The 22,747-nt window shown below is 40.7% G+C and overlaps 1 protein-coding gene across 3 annotated transcripts in view; it reads right to left on the minus strand.

The window, feature by feature from the left end:
* Window positions 1–22,747, minus strand: part of LOC144681719 (protein FAM107B-like) — a 218,069-nt gene that overhangs the window by 87,745 nt on the left and 107,577 nt on the right. Inside the window, exon 2 of one of the 3 annotated variants that reach the window (XM_078543614.1) lies at window positions 7,436–7,499. The exons of 1 other annotated variant lie outside the window; for it this stretch is intronic. In XM_078543614.1, the coding sequence (XP_078399740.1) occupies window positions 7,436–7,499 (64 nt within the window). Of the gene's footprint in view, window positions 1–1,421; window positions 1,577–7,435; window positions 7,500–22,747 lie in introns of those variants that run through there. One more of the 3 variants, XM_078543620.1, reaches the window with a different exon arrangement.

The raw sequence follows: 22,747 nt of genomic DNA on the forward strand, positions 1-22,747 counted from the left end.
CTTTACCAACTGCATCAATCATAACATGTGCTTGTTGGCTAGATAACATAGGGGGCTGCAGTGCAAGCCAAACCTGTAGTTTTGTTCATTATTATTACGCTGAGCAAGATGGATTCTAGTTCTTCCCCATTCTTTTCATAAAATAGCACTTATGATGGGTTTGTACTTTTTTTTGGATCACTTGTACTTTCTACTGATGTAGATTCAAAAAGGGAATTGAACAAATACTTGAAGGGAAATTATTTGCCAGGCTTGGGGGAGGGCAAGAACAGGAGTGGGAAAATTGGATAGCTATTTCAAAGAGCCAACACATACACAATGGGCTGAATGATCTTCTGTGCTGTATCATTCTACGATTCTATATAAAGAGCCTCCATTCTCCAGTCAGTGAATGCAGATTGATACCTCTTAATAAGGCAACATGCTGCTATTACTTCCCTTTGGGGAACAAGAGAAACTCTGTTTTTGGTTACTGTGACAACAGGGATGTATTTTTATTTAAGATTCGATTTCGTAGCAGTTTCTTTAAGACTTTATCATTGTGCTTAAGAAGTTTAAATGCTAAACCAGAATCTCATACGGGCTATCCTGATAAAATAAAATATATAGTTTGTTTTTACTTGATTTTGAGGGTGAACATTACCAATTAGTTTGTTGGGCTCCCTAATCAGCCTAGACCAAATTTATATTGCAATTTGTGGCAAAAATAATTAAATTACTCTGCAGCAAATAACATGACTCGGCAGCGGTGCTGCCAATGCATTTCACTGTAGCAACGACAAAGGCAGCAAATATTCTTTCCCAAAACTTCAGCACAAAATATACAATTCAAAACCCAGACAGAATACAGAGTGAAAAAAGATACTAGGACCAAGAGAGAGTAAGAGAAAAGATTAGCAGGCAACATAAAAAAGGAACCCAAACGTAATTTAAAGCCTTACATTTATATAGCACTTCATGACCACCAGACGTCTTAAAAGGGCTTTATGCACATTCTGAAGTGTAGTCACTGTTGTAATGCAGGAACGTGGCAGCCAATTTGCGCTCAACAGACTCCCACAAACAGGAATGTGATAATGACCAGATAATCTGTTCTTTAGGAGGTTGTTTGATAAGATAAATATTGGCCAGGGCACCATGGATAACTCCCCAGTCTTTCTTTGAATAGTGCCACACGAACTTTGTACTTGAAAAGATTTAATATGCAGGGTTATTTGGAGAATAACAGTGGGACTAAATTGGATAGCAAAGAGCTAACACAGGCGTGAGAGGCCGAATGGCCTCTCTGTGCCTTCGGATTCTAGACTGTTCTGGGAAACAGTTCATCTCAAAAGTAATGCAGTGAAAGGAAACGTTTTGCGAAACAGTTGAACGAACAATCATTAATTGTATTCTATTTAAGATATAATAAAACAAATTACCTGATGAAATGTCCGTGACCGTTTAAATTCAGTAGCCAGGAATTCACCACAAAATAATCTTGCATTGTATAGGTGTTTCATCAATATGTACAGATCTCTGTGGCTTCATTTAAAACTAGTGAAATGTAACAATATAGATCACTGAAACCAGCAAGGGAGGTCATATTGTAGAGAGTAAACAACATATTAAGAGGTAGGTCACATCTGTGCGCACACGGTCTATAATCAAAATTACCAATGAAAGTTTGCACGTCGTCTGTGACAACTTTCCAATAGGAAAGTCCATTAAATGTTCTGCTCATTTAGAGTGCCGTGTGGGCGGGAGTTTGGCTTGAAATTGACCCGAGCAACGTGCAAAAAGTGATCAGTGGCAAAAAGTGAATGGAGCTGATCTCCTGCAGTGGCAGGTGAACAAGCTGCTCTTTGCGCTATCGGCTCAATTCAGATTTACCGAATCAGCCACTTCCTTATTGCTGCAGACAGGTTTCAGAAGCAGGATTATATTACTCAGGCTAACATGTTTGTAAAACTGGGAGGCAGTGGTGTAAATAAAGTCCAACATGATGAAATGATGATGCAATTGAATACATTCCTTTTGAATTTGAGAAGTCAGATATTGTCGCTACGTCACAGTAACTCCTTCCTGGGATATAAACAGTGTTGAGTCATTGGTATGTTGTTTGCTTATGGTTTGTGATGAATTGTTAACTTCCCCTACAGCTTCACCCAGTACTGCAACGTCTGAAAACTCTATGTCCAAGCTCACGCCCTCTGGTCTTTCAACTCTGGCATCCTGTTCACGTTCCCATCCACCCCTCCCCTTGACCCAGAACTTTGGAACTGTATTCCCAAGCCCCTGCACCCTGCCACTTCTTTCCTCGATTTTAAAAACTTTGTTAAAACTCAGCTTTTCAATGAAGCTTTTGGCCACCTCTTTTAATTCTACCACTATAGCTTTGTGCCCTGATCTCTCCCAATTCCTCTATAAAGTACTGTAGAAGTTTTCTACATTGGAGGCACTGCTTTCATTTGTGCTGACAATACTTTGGAAATATTTAAATATTTTCTTAACTTATTTTTAAGAATCGGTACTGTTGGACAAGTTATTGACGGTGCACTGGAGATATATATTCTTTGGGTGTTGGATAGTAATTTTAATATCCTCCTTATTTAGATCTGGAGATGATTCAGGAATTTTGTTTTCAAATTTAGCTGCATCGCTATGATGTCACCCGCCTTCCCACAGGAGATGACTGAAGCAATCCGTTATGGGTGGAACCCTGCATTTGCTTCAAATAGAAACAGGAGTCTTGTAGTTCAGGCTCAGTTGGAAGAGCAGATTCAAGAATTGAATTTGTCCATAAAACAACTTAGACTGAGGGAATTAAGATAGTTTCTCATGTTCAAATTTGACTGACGTAGGCTTGCTTCTGAGTGTGGAGACATACTCTTCTCCAATGCTTTGCATAAGCAGCAGAATGATAGAGCCATCGTTGTGAAGGATTCAAGGGAGTGTTTGAAGCACACTCCCATGCGAGCATTAATCACAAGTTTTGCCATTTTCTACAGTCAGTACCATGCACTACCCAGTCAGACCTAATTGAGAATCATTAATGTTTATGGACATTTACAAACCCAGATACTTTCACATTTTTCAGTTTCCACATTTGAAAACAAAACAGTGAGAAAATCAGGAGGGAAAAATTGGAAACTAAAAATCCCTGGGCAAATTTAGAGAACATCAATTTTCATTTGGGACAGGTCAAGTCTCAAGAAAACAAGGTAGTGACTAGGTACAGGTAAACTAACTGATAACCTACCTTTACATAGTACAATTTTTTATGGGTATTAGTGGCAATTCTGGCAAGTGTCTGCTTGCAGCAGTTGCTTCGGCAACTTAGACATGACTTGTTCTCCAGGAATCTTGGGTGTTGCCAACTCAAAATTCTCTTGTGTTCTCCATGCATTTTACATGATATTTTCACATTTGGAAGTACGCACAAAACTATCAATGTGCTTGTAAATGCATTGGATCTACTAATGTTTCCCAACAAACTGTGCTCAAAAATAGATGGTAAGGTGTCTGAGAGTTAATTTATTGAAGTATGGTCCACTGATCTTCAATCTGATCTATCTGCAGAATTCACTTCAAGGTCTTCCCAACATGCACAAAAAACACATAAGTGATGGTGGCATGTATGTTGCAAGATGATAATTGTGTGCGTCACACAGATTACACATCACAACTGATCACGATGTGTATCATTGATAATGATGTGCAGATATCATAGGATTCTGGAAGACCGGATAAAATTTGTAACATTTTAGGTTAGATTCAGGAATATAGTTTTTTTTTAACCATTCACCAACCTGAAAGAAGTGCAATGATTTATTGACAGCAATCAAGAAAAAGATTTTTAACAATCCCTACATTTGAAATCTCAGCCAGGATATAAGGTAATGGTGGTGAGTGGAATGGGCGTTCCTGACATGGCAGCAGGAAAAGCTGAAGACAAAGTCATTCAGGGTCACTGGTGTGCGTCACCTAGTAATTAATTGGGAGTAGGCTTCCTGCCCACCCCTTATGGTGTGGGAAAACCTACGGAGAGCAGAGGAATCTGGAAATGCTGCTCTTTAAGAAAACCTTTAAATAGTTAAAATGGTTCTCATTTGGGCAATGTGAGTGATGGATTTATGAACTGCATAAGCTTTCATTATTGTCTTACCAAATTAATTCTAACAATACAACTCCATGTAAGCCCTGGGAAAACATACATACACCCCTACGTACACAGAGGTAAACATACATCAGAATCCATATAAAATGATTTTACAATTGTCCTTAAGCCAGTTACACCCACACACTATTTGGTACACAAATAGAATGCACTGCTTTCATTTGTGCTGCCAATGCTTTGGAAATACTTAAATATTTTCTTAACTTATTTTTAAGAATTAGTACTGTTTTTACTAAATCAGAAGATATCACTGTTTATTTATGGATATTAGGCATATGAGAAAATAAATATCCGCTGTAACCTAAGCCTATCAATATTGGTACTTATGAAACTTGGAAATGAGCCACAAAGTCTTAATTGACCTAACTTTTTGGATTATATGGAAAAGCATCACAAAAAGTGAAACTTTTAGATTTTCTAAACCTTAACTTAGGAAATAATAGGGTTTATTATGAGGTGCTACCACAGTACTACTCTGCATCCTGGTGCACGACTCACATTGAAAGTTGCTGTCATTTTAATAATTTGCAGATTGGAACACATAGGGTGCAATACTCAAGAAGTCAATACAGTGCTTCTTAAAGTGCTGCTGTTCATACTTTAAAGACAGCTATGCATTGGAAGATTGAAAATTTTTCTAATGGTTCAGCGCTTCCATCAAGGAGTCTGCAGGTGTAATGCCAGGACGCTCAGCAAAGAGAGCGTCCTACAATCCTGAGGACAGTTTGAAATACCTAGATTGAAGTAGTCAAGTGAGGTTTTCACAGTCATTCATCATGGAGGGGGTGAGAATAGATGAAAACAAAATTGGCTGATCTCATGAAAATTAACATGGTAAGAATTCTGACACTTTGCTTACAGTTTTAGCTGGCAGATTTACAGAGTTCTCACACAAACTTAATTGGATCAGCCACATAAACACCATGGCTACTAGAACAGGTCAGAGGCTAGATATCCTGTGGTGAGAGGCTTACTTCCTGACTCCTCAAAGCCTCTTCAACACATTCAAGGCACAATCAGGAATATGATGGAATACTGTTCACTTGCTTGGATGCAACATTACTTATGAAGCTCAATACCATTCGGGAAAAAGCAGCCTGCTTAACCGGAACCTTATCCATTAGTCTATAACCCATCTCCTCCACCATCGGTGCATTCTGTTGCAGTGTGTAATATTTACAGGATCCACCACTGCAACTTGTAAGGCTGCTTCAATTGCACCTTCACTGCCTAGAAGGAGCAAGGCAGCAGGTGCATTGGAACACCACTACCTCTGAGTTCCCCGCCAAGTCACACAGTATCCTGACTTGGACACATGTTATTGTTCCTTCATTGATGGGTTAAAATCCTGGACCTCCCTACCTGACAGCATTTTGGCGACACTTTCATCTCTTGGGCTGCAGCAATTCAAGAAGCCCCACCACCACCTTGTCTGGGAAGCTGACAGTAAAATTTTAAACTCTTTCACTTCTTTGGGCGAATGCAATTGAAAATTGCAAAAACAAGTTTGAATTAGTCCTCAGAAATTTGTATGCAAGATATATGCACCAAAATCTATATATAGCAAGGATAGCAAGTGAAGTGCCAGAAGTAGGATTTTTTTCAAGAAAAAGAAATGTACACCAGAAACAACCACCAACACTTGGTGCTCTTCTATTACAGCTTTCTACAGTGAATTACATGCATGTGTTTTAGAAGGCATGTTGAATCCTCACACACAGCACTGCAGTAAGACAAAATGGAGAACAAATTTATAGCCAAATAGCACCTAGAATTTTAAGCAGCTAAAGCTCATATTGAGCTTGTGAAATGTGAATGCATGAGCCAGTGCTAAAAGCTATATTTATGATACCACCCACAACGGAAACTTCTAAGTCCTGTTCTATCCAAATGCAATGACTGTAGCTATCAGTGAAATGGTACCTTATTGTGTGGCTTTGATGATGAATATGATAATGGGAGACATAATAAGTCTTCCTAGCTGAAGCAGAAGGAAATGGGGAGAAAGCAGAGGGATAAGATTAGTTTTAGATAAATCTGCTGAGACAAATCATCCCGTGTGAAGTCAGCTCCATGTTCAATGCAGGACTGACCAAACCTTGTGCTTTGGTTATTCATTTTATCAGAGAATATCTACATGGGGTTATGAACTATTTTCAGATTTTTCAGCATCCTGAAACAGTTTCAGAATTACATAAGCTTTGAAAGCTGTTGTCTTGGATGCAAAATATCATTAGTCATCACGTAAAACAATAGGCAAAAATGTTCTGATCTTTCTGTCCACAAATTGAAAGGAGAAATGTTACTGCATATTAATCCCAGTGATTTCAATTTTCCGGTTGTCCAAAGTATTACGAAGTAGCTTAATCAATATAATGTTATGCAAGAAATATTTAAGCATGGCCAGCTTACAAGATGGTACAAGAGCCTACAGTACTGTGGGAGGGTGAATGTTGTGCTCCTTGGAATTCCACATATACGCAATGAACAGTATAGTATGAATGCACAGAAGCACTGAAGTGATGAGAATGAAGGGGGTTGACTATTAGTACATATTGGTGATGGTTGCAATTCCAATGCCCTAATTGAGAAGGTAGTCTTGTTCCTGATATCACTTCCAAAAATTAGGCAAGCACTAGCATTACCCTGTGCTTTTGGAAGGGGCAGAACATCAGTACCAAAGTACAATATAAAGCTGCAGTGATAGATGCCAAAGTTCCTTCATTGCTTGCTCAAGCATTAACAGATGTCCTTCCTACATATTTAAAAATAGGACAAGATTGAGGCTTCCAGTACTGAGTAAATTGAGTATAGATAGACATTTTGTGTAAAGTCTCTTTTTGGCTTGGGATTCTCTCAGAGCTGCACCCTCTCTGCAGAACAATAGAGCAGACCCCCATTATGCAGGCAAACTGCAGTTTTAGTAAAGATATGGAACAGTTGCGAGCAAGTTCCATGCCTACATGTAATACTAGCTTTTAAGTTGTGTATTTCATACTACAGTATTGTCAACTTGCATACGAATTAAGTTATTCAAACATCCTCCCAATTATTCGTGGTTCAATACGGTATCTTCAAGGTGTCTTCAATGGACCTTAGTAAGTATACCCTACAGCTGACCAGTTCAATTCTAGACAGTTGTTATCTGGATATGTTTCACTCAATTTAATCTAATTTGGTTACATTTTCTAATCTGGATCCAAATTCAGCCTGAATATTTGCATTTATATATTTTTGTTCTGGCTGTATTTAGTATAACTTAGAATGAGAGCTTACCCGAGCCATTCAGTATATGTTGTCTATTTTCACTTTGTGACTTGGATTGCAAAGAATATTCTTTCTGCAAGAAAAAAAAGTGAAAAATATTGATGGATGTGCACATATATATTTGTATTTTCTCCTTGGCTGAGTTGATTTTTGGGAACGAAATTAACTCATTTTCTCCCCCAAAGCAAAAATGTAAAATTGTCAATTTTCGCCACATATTTCGCCAAATCTGTTGTATTTTCAGCATTTTCTGCTCTTATTAAGAGAATTCTTCAACTTGAGTGAAAAATATAGAGTGACTCCCCTGCAGAATAGTAGTGATGAAATGTGAAATAAAAACAAAAATGCTGGAAAAACTTAGCAGTTCTTGCAGCATCTGTGGAGAGCGAAACAGAGCCCTGAAGAAGAGTCATATAGACGTGAAACATTGGCCAGAAATTTCCCCCCGTTGGGGGGTTGTGCGGGGGCAGGCACGAACCCAAATGGCGCCTCTGATTGGGTCCACGCTGCCATTTTATGTGGGCGGGCCAATTAAGGCCCACCCAGTGTGATGCATGCCTGGAAGCGCTGAGCGCTCTCTATGTGGTGCCTCAGGGAGATTTGTTTCAGTGTTAAACTTTTAAATAAAGGGTTTTAAAACTTTTAAAACATGTCCCCTCATGTCACATGCGCTGGGACATGTCAAAGAATGAATGTATAAATTTTTATTAGATTTTAAAACACTTCATGAAACCTCATCCCGCCTGTGGATGAGGTTTCATGAAAAATATGAAGACCGCCTGGGCTCCGTGCCTGCCCGCCAACCTTAAGGTTGGACGAGCAGCTCATTAAATTGAGTTAATTAGGCTTTAAATGGCCTTAATAGGCCTTTGACAGTTCGGCTGCGCGCCCGCCGAACTGCAAACCTAAATGATGCGCAGTGACGTCGGGATGCCCGCCCAGCGTCACCGTGCGTCATTTTACGCGTTGGCGAGCGGACCCCGCTCCCTGCTCGCTGACGGGAAAATGCTGCCCATTAACTCTGTTTCGCTCTCCACAGATGCTGCTGAGTTCTTCCAGCCTTTTTGTTCTTATTTCAGATTTCCAGCATCGGCAGTATTTTGCTTTCTTAGTGATGAAATGTGTTCACGACTTTCCGATATGTATAGCAAGTGTGCCAGGTTACTTGCCAGAAAAGCAAGCTTGAAAAATGAACCCTTGCATCTCATGATATGACAAGAAACGTCATCAGGATTTTCTTCATCACAATCAACGATATAGAAGAGATGACAATTGTTCAATGGTTTGCTTTGTGTGTGCAGTGAGATCACATCCATCAAAATATGGAAAGGGCAGTAGCAAACAACTGTAGGTTTCCTTAAATGATGTTATTCATTCCTCCCTAGTGTTTCTATTGGAAAAGCTATTGGTGACATGCATAGACCCCATTTAAATCAGATTCAAGTATTCAGTGTAGTTGTACTACTGAACAGAACACATCCATTAACACTGCTATTGTTGGCAGAATCACTACCAGTGCTGGACAAGTACTAACAAAAACTGGCACCTGACCTGGCCTTCCTGTTTTGAGAAAACCATTGTTATACAAGCTGAATTAATATTTTGACCTAGGTAGACATGGAATCGGTTGGTTCAGTTACCTATATTCTATGCCTCTTTAGAATAACTCAAAGCCCATCCACTTCAAAAGAAAATCAAATAATTAACCTCCAGCGTGTTCTTCCTCCTAAAGTTATTTGGGGTTATTTTCTCATCAACATTGTGCACATGTAACTTGTAGTTAGCAACTCTAGTGGATTTGCCTTGAGAGAGAAGAGTTTTAGATGGTTGTATGCAGTTTTTGTTTTGAAAAATATGGTACAAGTGGCTAAATTGAAGACTTAAAAATGCAAGTGAAGGTCAAAGTCATCTGTTTATCATCATTGATCAATGGCTTGACAAAAAATGAGCAAATAGGAAGGAGTGTGAGTTAGCAACAAATATCTCATTTGAATATTACTGGAAAGAAAGACGTGCTGAAGCTTTTGGACTTGCACTCATCAGAACAAATGCAAATATCACAATTTATATTACAGGAGAAAAGGATGCTGATTGGTTGGCAAGTCGACTCTGGTTGGTAGAGGCATCTCCATGGAGAAAGCAATGAGGAACAATAGGCTCCCCAAGCTCCTGGGTAATTCAAAAAAGGTGCAAGGCTTGAACATATTCCTTTTGTTTACAGAGAATGGATCCCTGTGTATGAATGTATGTCACTTCTAGCAAGTGTAAATGAGCCACGTTGCGAGCCCAACTGATTATCTCTAAGTTGGTTGTTAGTATAGCTATTAGAACAATCAGGATTGTTCAGCAAGTGCTGACCCATTGCGGAATTGCATCTAACAGCAAACGCTTTGTTTTGGCTTTTGCAAGTACAGTCTGGCTGAGTGCGGTCTGTACTCTGTCTATTACGAACAACCGGAGAAACATGCTGTTTGATTCGATCAGCAAATTACTGGGACATACGGCGCACATATCTGGCATCACACCGCCACTGAAATTCAAACACAACATTACTCAATAGTGTGGTAGGCAGAACACCTTTTTGGACTGATGGCAGCATCCTGTTAGTGGAAAACACCACTTGTGTAGTCACCAAATAGTAGCAGCGTGAAACGGCTTGCTAAACCTGTTGCTCAAAAATGGCTAGGGCCCTGTTTACAAGGTGAGCCGTTTATTCACCTTGTATTCACCTTGTAAGCTTGATGCAGAAATAGAGCGCATCAAAGCTATCCTGTGGGACAATGGCTATCTTGATCAGGTCATTGTTTGCTGTGTAACGTGTAAACTCAAAAATGGGCCAAAGGCTATCACTTATGGACCTGAAAACTGCAGTCTATCTCAATTTACCCTGGAAAAGCAAAGTATCTCAAAAATTTGAACATGACTCTCTTTTCAGCAACATTAAAGTTCTGTACTACCAAGAGTGAAATTCTCACATCCATAAATGATCTGAAAATTTATGCCTGTTGAACATTTCCAAGTTCAACTGCTGGTGGGAAAACCAGGATTTCAACACAAGGGGGTAGACTTTCTGCTTGGGTGCAACCTGCAACCCCTGTTCAACTAGTGCTCAAAATAGCACTGGTTCTCTAATTTGAATTTTTTGCTCAAGTTTCCACTCAGACTCATTTGCATATCGCTGAATGTAAAAATCCTCTGTGAACCATTGCAATCAGGCAGCATTTTGGAATGAAATTTTTTTCCTGCATTAAAAATTCCTTGATATATTTAAGAATGGTAACCTGGTGCAGTTTTATTAATATTGTTGAAAATAGGTTTATCACATAAAATAAGCATTTTTAGTAAAAGTGCCTAGGCCACCAACTGTGAGTAACCCAATTTTCAATAACTAAAAATGACTTTAAAAAAAGTTATGCAGAAACATTTACTAGTTTCATTGACATACAGTAGTCAGTATCTTAGCTAATTAAACATTTATTATTTAAAAGCTACTAAATGTTGGGTATTATTGCCCTTGTACTTAAAAAGTAGCTTAATTTTAAGAGCATTCTTTGTAGTATAAGGACCTGGCATAGAAAGAGTTAACGAGGGACTGGTTACAGTACTGCCCATACTGTGATGGAAGAGAACACTTGACCCGAGTCTAGAGGGCAATCTTGTGTTGGACAGAGACGTTTGTAGAGGCAAGCATGGAAACAGCTCCGAGCTTAGACCTTATACTGTATATAGGTATATTGTTATAAATAGTTAATAAATACTTACTGTTAAACTATACAAGAGTCAGATACTTTTCGTGAAACCTACTAAACTACATTCAACATCTTACAACATGGTGGCAGCTATCAGAACAACCCAGAGCCTCATGGAAGTTGGGGAAAAAATTTAAAACCTGGAGGATTGAAAAAGCAGCATTCTGACCTGACGAAGAGCATCAGAAGGAAAAGCTCAGAAGGCGATTGCCAGAGAAAAGCTCCAAAGCAGGATTAAAAGCAGGAGGCAGAAATAAAACTCTATGCTACAGCAGAGGACTCAACTGAATCCCATGGAAGAAGAACTTCAACACCCAAAGAGTGCAGAGTCAGAAGACCTAGCAGAGGTGAGCTAAAAAACTTAAATTCTTGGCCAAAATGAGTTTAAAAAAGCTTTCAAGTCAGCAGCAGTCAGAATTGCCGTTTTCAAAATGCACTGTAGCAGCCTGAGTCTCAAGTCAGTGCCTGACTACATTGCGGCTGAGCTAGCTCTGATCGAAAAGAAATAATTAAACAAATAATCGGCAGTTTAAAAACCCAGCAAAAGCTGTAAATCAGTGGTTTCACAAACTGAAAATACTTAGATCTGTGGGGAAGACCCAGAAAGGTCGATCCAGAGAGTCTCTGCTGAAAAATTTAAAACACAGAATTCACGAATGCCATTATTGTGGGAGTCCACCAAAACCGACAAGTGCAGGAAAACTCATGGAGAAAAAGTGTACTGCAGTGCCTTCTTGGATTTCCTAACAGCATTTAAAACTATAGGAACTTTTAATTTTAAATGACCATGGAGCAAAAATCTACCTTACCAGACCAGACCATGAGTTTGGACTCATCCAAGGTCCAGACCAGTCACAAAATTGGGGAAGTTGGAGAAAGAGATTCCTTAGATTCATGTCTGTTTCAGGTCCAGACAAAAAGACAGAAGCTGAACAGGTTAACACAATGCTTTATTCATTAGGTCCAAAAGCCAACAATATAACAGCTAGACAAGGAATCAATGAATCCTCAGCAAAATTTGATGAAGTTTTAAAATAATTTGATACATATTTTAGTTTGAGCAGAAACAAGATCCTAGAAAGAGCAAAGTTTAACAAATGTGTCCAACAGCCAGGAGAACCTGTTGACTCCTTCATTAATGTGAGTATGGTGACCTGAAATTAGAGCTAACCAGGGACAGAATTGTTGTTGGAGTGGCAGACAATGCACTCTCAGGCACACTTCAAGCTAAGGAATATTTGACCCTTGAAAAGACCATTCAGATTGTCAGGCAATCTGAAATCTGTTTACAGTACAGATCCATCTTAAGGGCAAAGGCAAGCCAGGTACAGAGCAACCCCCACTGTCCAGCTAGTAAAACAGCAAAGGAGCAGGGACACTCCAGGGAAGCAAGACCTTAACTGACCACTAAAGGGCGGGTGATCATGCCAGCACTGTGGAGCCATGTGACCCCACAGGCATGATCTATGTAGGGCAGTCTCAGCACAGTGTTTCAATTGCAACTGCACGGGACACTTTGGAAAGCTATGCAAAGCTAACGCAACCAGGTGCACAGATGATCCCAAGATGATTCATGAGGTCGAGGTACCACACCAAGAGGAAACACAAGCATGCTTCTTGAGTAAGGTCAAATATCAGGGATTTTCATTTTGGAATGCGGACACCTTGGTTAATGGTCACCTCACAAACTTTTAACTGGACATGGGAACCAGTGTTATGGCCCTCGCGGACAAGGAACTGTGGAAGAGAGACCTCTGCCTATGAATGTCAGACACATCATTATGAGCCCGCAGGAATCTGACTTCTGGCTATAGCCATGATTCTGGAGCCATTAAGGTATGGCAGCAAACAAATCTTTGAAGTCATGTACATCATGATTAACCAGTCTTTTTCTCTTCTGAACAGAGATGTGTGTGTTGTCCTGAATCTTTTTAAAATGGCAGAAGACATCAATTACGTCAAATTGCAAATTCCCGAGAGCCCCAACAGAAAAGATACTCTCGACTGGGACTTCAGCTAAGAATTGTCTTCACTCTTTGCAGAAGCAGTTTGTCCATTTTCTTTGCAGTTGTCAGAAGCTCCTCTTTGGTCAGACCAGCCAAACACTCAGATGGTTACCATGACACCTTGAGTGGAAGACAGGCAAATGATGAAGCAGCAGCAAGAAGAGTCTCAACCTCCAGCTCCGACATCTGTTGGTAAGATACCTCAGAACACCACGACACAGGCACTGCAACCCCCGACCAGCACAACCATTAGCCAGACAATGGTGGATTAAAAGCAGCCATCATCCAACACAACACACTTCTGTGAGGCCAGGAAGCAAAACAATGAGAAAACTAAACCGCAAGGTGAGCCCTTTGATAAATCACACCTGCACAATAGGAAGAGACATCTTCCATCCCAACATGCTTCACGGCGAACCGCATGTAGGAAGATAAACAGAACGAGTACTATATATGAACTGCAAGTTCATTCTTCCTGTAAGAAATGGGTTAAATCAATGATCATCAGTAACATCAGATGGGGAGTTGAAAAGGAGTAGCTTAACTTCAAAGAATGAAACAAGAGAATTAAGATCAATGGACTAAATGCTAGAATGATCACATCCAAAACAACCTCCGATTCATCAAGGTTTACCCAGTACAACAGAGTCCACCATTCCTCCAAGTGTTGTAAAGAAAAGATCTGGAAGAATTATAGGGCCTCCAGACCACCTGTACCTATAAACACATAGATTTGAGGGGGGAGAAGGGGCAGTAGAAGTAATGTAACTATGTTGAGTAAACAGGAATGCATTGTAAATACATTCGATAAAGACTTGGGATGGGGGGGTGTAGTATAAGGGCCTGGCATAGAAAGGGTTAACATGGGAAGCGGGTACAGTACCATCCACACTGTGATGTAAAGGAACATTTGACCCTAGTCTAGAGGGCAGTCTTGTACTGGACAGAGACGTGTGTAGAGGCTAGCATGGAGACAGATTCTAGCTTAGACCTTATACCGTGTATATATATATAGTTACAAGTTAATAAACACTTATTGCTAAAGTATACAAGACTCAGAAACTCTTCGTGAGATCAGCCAAATTACACACAGCATCTTACAATATCATTGGAGGGTCAGAAATGGGTGTAAATAGTAGAAATTTTCTACTGTGATTAATTTGATCTGGGGGTGTGGCCTGTTTTGTGGGCTGGATCAGCTTTCAGTGATGTTTCTTCAACCAGTGCAAAAGATCTCAGGAATTCTGTCTGCACTGGACATGATTTACATTTGAAGTCTCACAATCTTTTGTGCTAGTTTGGCTGATTTCAGGCAAAGTATGCTGGAAAAACCAGCACAACCTGGCAGAAACTCTACCTCACTGTGTTCTTTTGATAAAATTACCCTGTGATCCTCTTTGACGCAACGTTGCTTGGATGGGTAAATTGTTGTGACGTCCACATTTTGCAACTTATGAAATCAAACTGTTCGGTTTGAAAGGTATCTGAATTGCCAGAATCTCAAATTCATTCAATTTAAATGTCTGGTCATGTAGTTGTACCAGTCTAGCCATCACTGCACACTTGTCTTTCTAGCAATTGTGTGGACGTCACATTGGCGCTGTTGCTATTGGAAGTAGCCTAAGGCAGGCTAAACTATTTCTGGGATCAAGAAAACAGTAAGATAGCCAATACAAATGCAGAGTTGAAAAGAAAGTTCCTTTTAGTTTTAAAGAATTACTATGTAATTCATAGCGACACTGCAAAACTTGAACCAAATAAACAAAAGAGCTTTTGTATTGTTCCATTTTTTTTTGTGAGGTTATTGTGTCAACTTCAGTGGTTGCTAGGCAATACTTAGTCAGACACTGCTCCCTTTCACAAGGCATTTCCCTGTCTCTAGCTCCCTTAAAATTATTGGCACCAGTGCTTGTTTTTCATCTAACAGATAAGACTGTTAGCAGTACTCTTCCACCTCGTTTGGCAATTGAATTAGATGATTTGTGCTGCAGCACAGAGGAAATCATAAACAAATAAATAAATAATAGAAACAAACCAATGAATGAAGCATGTAATTTAAGTTCATGTTACTGATGCTAGGTTATTGTAGGACTGCTAGGAAGCACTAGAAATCTGAAGTTCCTAGAAAAACAGAAAATACACAACAAATCCATCAGCTTCTGTAAACTGAAAAGGCAGGTTAATGTTGCACGTGTAACCTTCATCAGACTGAGTGGTTTTATTGTGTAATAGCCCTGTCATCTTTTGCATTTAGCTCAGTCGATAAACACACTGAGAAAGTGAATGTTAACATGTTTTTCCAAGTGAAAAACAATCTGAGTGCACAGAATGGTAACATTGTATTACATTGTTTCTATTTAGGATGGTATAGGACCTATTGGCCCTTAACTTCCGATCTCTGGGGCATAGTACCCGGTGGGTACCCCAAAGATGCGCTGGGGGCATGTCCCCCAACCCCGGAAGTCGCCAAGTAAGGATTGCAGGGCAATTGCCCGGGAAGCTCAAACTTCCATTTTCCTCTGGGCGTTTGCCCTGCACTGGGAACCACGTGAAACTCCGATTTAAACTGCAAACTTCGGATGGTTCCGACTGTGCTACAGCAATAGTTACCCAGAAAAATTTAGTAGAATTAAAAATACTTCTAACTTCTGGTTAACTATAGCACTGACCCATTCCCCAAACTTCCACAGGACCCCCGACTACCCTCCCACCCATGCAACTAATGTGAGTTGGAAATACACCACCGACTATATTGAATCGGATTGTTCTCTGGGCACCCAGCCTTGTCCTGAGAGCTAAACTCCTGGCAATCTCCACAATCTCTTCCCACTTGTACTGGAGGTATTGCTTGGAGGGCTTTCTGCCCTCTTGGGGGTGGGGAGGGAACAGAATCTCCCTTCTCCTGTCCGTCACCTGAATCAGGGCTTTCAAAGCTGCATTGAAGAACCTGGGGCATCCAACCTGCAGATCTTGAAGCTGTTTCTCGCCTCACAAGCATCGCCTCTTGGCTGCAGCCAGAGTGTATCTCCCCTTTAAGTGGTGCTTGCTGCCTTTAAGTTGTGTCAGAGTTGCCTGATATTAGGCCCCCCCAAACTGGCATGCAGCCAAGGAATAGGGTAGAGTTGGCTGCACGCTTGAATCATTTTAATGAATCCCAGCACAAATTTAATGTGGTGCCTGGGAACATGTGAACAGATGTGTGCAGCATGCAGTCTAACCCCTGCCCCCATTTTTGACGATCATCGAAATTCTAGGCTAATGTTCCTCAGTGGACTCTGGGATGATTTACATGTACCAATAAGACCAAGCCCAGTATAACTGGATCAAAGTACAAATTCCATTTCTGATGTAAAATGACCAGAACAAACTGTTCCACAGTCTGATTGCAGAAACCAGTATAGCTTCAGTAGATTGCAAAGGTCACACTTTCATGCAGATCAAACTATGATAGAGTTTTGAAGACAACATTTCTGTGAATTGATCTTGGATGATGAAGAAAATACAAAAGGACATTTAATACAATCGTGTTAGTGTCCCAGCTAAAAAATACTTTTGCTTATTATGGGAAAAAGTGATCAATTATTAACACACATGAAACGAAATAGTGCACAGAAATACTTGTCTATGGTGACCTATTGTGCACTTGTCAGACGACAAAATTAAACACATTCATAGCAGTAGCAGGCATGACTCACCATAAGTTGTTGACTACTGTTGACAGTCAAAGAAAGTCGAATGAAAATGGTTCACTCCAGTTTGCAAACTCATGGAGCTGAATTTTCACCAATGAGGATGGAAACAGGAGCCGGCTCTGTTTTTAGGTCAGGAACACAACTCCGGTGGGAGCCTGATTAAAATTCAGATTTACACAGGGATGAGCCTTTAATTGATATGGAGCTGGGTTGCTTGCCCACCTGGAGCAAGTGTGAACAAGAATGGAGATGGGTTAGAGAAGGCGTGTAGTACATTTTGGTAGGAAGAACAGGGAGGTCACTTATTACTTGGAAGTTGAGAGTCCAGGTGAGATAGAGGAACAGAGGGATCTTGGAGTACAAATATAATAAACACTAAAAGTTGCACCATAGGTTAGTAAGGCCATAAAATAAAAAAAACACACCAAGCACTGGGCTTTATTTCTAGAGGGATAGAATTGAAAAGTAGGGAAGTTTTGCTAAACCTGTATCAAACCATGGTTAGGCCACACTTAGAGTACTGACTGAAGTTCTGGTTGTCATATTGTGAAAAGGATATAGAGGGACTGGAAAGGGTGCAGAGAAGGTTTACAAGGATGATACCAGAAATGTGTGGGTTTACATATCAGGAAAGGATTGACAGGCTGGGTCCCTTTTCTTTTGAGAAAAGATGGCTGAAGGGGTGACCTGTCAGAGGTCTTTAAAATCATGAAAGGTTTTGATGGTGTGCATACAGAGACAATTATTCCTCTTGTGGGGAGGAGCATAACTAGAGGTCATCAATATAAGATAATCGCCATGTGAATCCAGCGATCGAGGTGAAACCCAATTCCCTCTATCCCTGTGAGGTCGCGTCTATCATTAAATGAATGTGCTGCCCAGCTCTGGCAAAGAGGGCATCAGTGACCAGCGAGATGGTGTGGTGTGCAGTCATTTTGAGATGCCACTAAGGTCTGCAGTTGATCCTCAGAGGGAGGCAAAAATGAAGAAGTTTGAGTCCACAGTGACTTTGACGGGCGCTGGCAGGGCATGGTGACCATTGCTGTGAGGTGCATGTGAGAGGTTTTCTACAATGAAGTCACGTATCTGTGACCATCTGCTTGGAGAGTCGCTGTCTCCCACAGCACTAGTTCCTCGATATTCTCCAGATAGCTCCAACTTCGTGGTCGATCCTATGTTGAGTGTTTGGCGTCCATTCTCTTCCTGCCCTTCTTTCCTCTCCCAGGCCCTCCTGATGCCCGAGGTTCTGCCCTTCCTGCAAAGGGTGTTGCCCCTCATCACCATTGGGGCCCAAAATCTGACAGTCATGCCCTCATTGCCAATTGGAGCCTTCCTTCTGGGCACTTGGTTGCCCATTTGGCAGCCTTGCCCCATGCTCTCCTGCCCTGCTGATACCAGGAGGTGCCAATTATGTTCAAAGCATAGGCACTAGGTGCCCACTCTCCCTGCCACCTGTACAGCACCAAGGGCGCCCCTGTACCAAGTGCCCAGACCCTCTTTGCCCCATTGAGATCCCCTTATTGGGCTGTGTTTTGCCCTTGGGGTAGCCATGACTGGCTCATCACTGTGTACTCACTTCCCCTTAGTTGTTCTGAAGCTGACAGCTTCTATAATCTGTCTGCCCTTTTAAATATCCTGCTCTTTCGCTTCCATGAGTTCTTAAAGAGCTTTTCAACTGTGTTAATTGGCCTTAATAGGCCAATTAATGTCCGGTCCTTCCTTGCACTGGTGATCATTGCCGGCAGCGGGATCGGCATCTTGAAACTGGGACTGTCCCTGGCACTGGTATTTTCGGGGACGCTTCAACTCCATTCCCACCTTTGGGGGACCCAGTAAATTCAGCCCCCTAATATGTCGTGAAAAATTCTTTAAAAAGAACTAATTTTCATCGAAAGCCTGAGAAAAAGGTCATGTTTCATTTATGGTTGTGTGATTTCTTCCCCAAAGTAAGTTGTGGCCTTGTCACAGAGAGCCAATTCTTAACAATTTGGAACAGTTCATTCTGGAAAATCTGTCCATACGTGTATTTCTAATTCCAACAAATTCACCTTGAACTGTTCATCTCCATATAGTTATTTTTCCAATTATCTTAAACCCCCTGTGTCCTCTGCTCACTGACCCTCCTACCAGTGGAAACAGTTTCTTCCTATTTACTCTATGACAATCTTTCATAATTTTAAATGCCTCTATTAAAACTTTAGTCAGCATTCTCTGCTTGAAAGAGAACAATCCCAGCTTTGCTAGTTTCTTCATATAACTGGACTCTCTTAACCCTGCCACCATTCTAGTAAATTCTCCTCTGAATCCCCTGCAAGCCTTGACATCCTTCATAAAGTGTGGTGCCCAGAATTGAGCACAATACTCACTTGGTAGGGCTGAGATAAAGCTTAGCTTCCTAGCTTTTGTATTCTATACCTCTTATTTACAAACCCAAGGACCCCATATGCTACTTTAAACAGCTTTATGTACTTAAAAACAAAAAGCTAAAAGCTACTGCGGATGCTGGAAATCCAAAACAAAAACAGAATTACCTGGAAAAACTCAGCAGGTCTGGCAGCATCGGCGGAGAAGAAATCAGTTAACGTTTCGAGCCTTCATGGCCCTTCGGGTTCTGCCGAAGGGCCATGAAGGCTCGAAACGTTAACTGATTTCTTCTCCGCCGATGCTGCCAGACCTGCTGAGTTTTTCCAGGTAATTCTGTTTTAGCTTTATGTACTTGTTCAGCCACCTTCAGACATATTAAATCAGATGGAGGGAGTTGCTGCTGGCATTTGCAGTGTGGTTGAGGTTTTGGTAAATTTGGTGGCAAGTGAGGTGAATTAAAGATTTGAGCTAATTGTGGAGTGGATGTGAGTGATTACTTGAGGTGTTAGTGATATGGAGGGTGTGTAGGAATGCAAATGAGCCAAGAGTGAGGGTTGGAGAAATAGAATAAATCTGTGTCAGATGAACTGAGGTTGACCTTATTGACTTGGTGACTGTTATCACTTCAGGATATGCTGCTCGTATTGAAGCTATGCTGTTGATAGTGAAGATGTGTGCTTTGAAGGGATTTAGGTGAGTAACTGTGTGTACAATTGAATAGTGTAGAAATGAAGTATGGGAGAAGTTTGCCACGCAGCTCAGTTTAAAGTTCTGTTTACAAAAGGAAAATGATGATATATTTAAATTAAAAATTACTGCTGAAAGAATTATGCTTTTATTGCCTTGGTAATTTGGAAGAGCTCAAACCTGCAAGCTTGTGTCCATATCAGTGTATAAATGTGTACTGCTGTTAGTTACATGCTGATGGGCTATTTTTGTGAGACTGAATGATCTATTGTGATGCACCATAGCCTCTGATCATTTGGTGAAAAGCAATAGGGGTGTCAATGTTTGTGGGTGTGCGCAGTGGAGTAGTTGTAATTGGAATTGAAGGTGCCAGCTTTTAGGTTTATAGGATCCTTTGAGGGAGAAATTTGCTCACTTAACACTGCTGCTAGTAGTGCTATGCAGTCTTATGGTGATTCCTGATGGGGGTGGGGGTTGCAATGCTGTGGGTTGTAAAGGTAGTGACCTGTGTGACATTTTTCCTTGATAACATTGAAGAACGGCACATGGACCACTCAAGTAGTGGCTCCTAGCACTGTCTGCCCCAGTGAATTGACATAAGTCTGTGTAGCATCTCACATAAAAGAATTTCTCCCCCTGTACCTTTAGTATGTTTTTGGACTCCAACATTGAGATATCTGTTTAATCCTAACCCTAACCCTTTATTCGTCAAATCATTGATGCAACCAATTATATGCTGTGGCTGTGACACTTGCACCAAAAGGAATTTGTCCAACAGACTTATTGGGTATCGTTAGGGTGTTGCCTTGACTGCTTAAGCTAACCCGAACAAGACTAGATTGTAGTCCTTCAGAAATCTAGATGCCCTAGCTAGGGATGGTTATATTTCCTTCACATTATATCATGACATCATCACATCCTAGCTACCTCTAATAAACACATAAACATGTTGTGCCTGTTATGTAACCACATCAAGTGATGTTCCCTTAGCACATTTTGTCATACCATCAATCTCTTCATTCATCGTTCTTTCTACAAGAGTAACCCAATCTGTCAGACATAGCCTTCACTTTCTTATCTCTTTCTGATATATTCTACAAGAAGCTCTGTTCATGCTTTTCACTCCCTATTCAATACCAGACAACCTGGCACCATTCCCATTCATTAACATTCCTTTCCCATCACTTCATACAAGCTATTATTGAGTCCTGCCTGTCACTACCATCAGCCACTAGCCTCATCCTGGTTAACTGCTACAACTACAACAACAATTGGTATAAGTTATATCATACTTATAGCAATATGTGTCTACTACACGGGCTGCTTGTGTGAGTTTGGAATGTCCTGTTTTTTGCTATTTTATTGAGGTTCTGAGTGCTCTTTTACAGCATCCATTGGTGGCCTTGCAGGTGAATGGATTGGTTCTGAAGACCATTTTCCAAGTTACAGGATCTGGATGTGTTAGTGACAGGGATCTTTGCTGTCAGCCACTGCAGCTCTGTGCGCATTTGGAGTTGGAACCTCCTTGTGTGAGTCTGAATGTTTAAAATTTGAGGCTGAGGTCAAGGTTGGAAACAGGAGGAAGGAAGTGGTGGACAGGTGGAGATTTCAGCAGCAATGATAGTGTTAGTGTAATTCTGCTGCCCCTATCCTACATTGCACCAAGTCCCCTTCACCCATCACCCCTATGCTTTTTAGCCTACACTGTCCAGCAACATCTCAGATTTAAAATTCTCATCCTTGAGTTCAAATTCCTCCATGTTCTTGCCTCTTCCTATCTCTGTAACCTCGTCCAACCTTACAATTGTCTAAGATCTTTAGGCTTCTCTAATTCTGGCCGCTTGTGTATCCCTGATTTTCTTTGTCACAACATTAATGACTGTGCCTCAATGGTCTAGGTACCAAGCACTAAAATTCCCTCCCTAATCCTCACAGCCCCTCTACCTCCCTTTGAAACCTAATTCTATGACCAAGCTTTTGGTCACCTGTCCTGATAATGCTCCTGTGAAGCATTTTGGGACCTTTTTTATTATGTTAAAGGTTCTAGAGTAACCCACATTGTTGTTGTCATAAGTGCGTGAGCTTGGTAATTGTTCATCAGGCTTCAGAGTAGTGGTTTTTGCTACGCTTTGGCTTACTGTGTCAGGGTGGTTTCAGTGGACTATACAATTCAAGCTCTTCCAACACTACTTCTCAGAATAGTGCAACTGACACCTCTACAGTAAAGTCTGTGCTTGCCATTAGCTGAAACATGACCTTAGGTGCAAAATAATTTGAGAGGTAGTGTATTTGGAATGAACAATACTTTCCTTATATTGCAGATAAAAATCCCTGGATGTAGTGAAAAACACCTCATATGCTCAGATTCTCTTTGATAGGAGCAGATAATGGAAAATAAATCAGGCTTATTAACTAAAGTCTCCCAACAGTCCAGTTCATGCAACAGATTAAAATTAAGAGAAACATTTTTCACATGTTAAATATGAGTTGTTGGGTCTTATAAATTGATACTGTGTGATATGAAGAATGGATGTAACAGTTCTGGCTCTTGCACTCTAGCTTAAGCTGATCTCTTCTGTTCCACTGTCACTCTACCCTGATTCCACATGAATAGAATGAACCTACACTTCACTTTGCACCAGCAATTTTAAACAAACTGTGAAAGTCAAAGGGAAAAAAATGTTAAAAGTTAATATTTCAAATTTATCCAACTTTGCTGTACCAATAACCAAGTTACCTTTCACACATCTTGGAGGCATCAACTCGGTTTAGAAAACATTGGTCCACCCAGTGATCTTGCTGAACTTAAGCTGCTTACCATTC

Source organism: Cetorhinus maximus, chromosome 6, assembly GCF_964194155.1.
Source record: "Cetorhinus maximus chromosome 6, sCetMax3.hap1.1, whole genome shotgun sequence".
Lineage (NCBI taxonomy): Eukaryota > Metazoa > Chordata > Chondrichthyes > Lamniformes > Cetorhinidae > Cetorhinus > Cetorhinus maximus.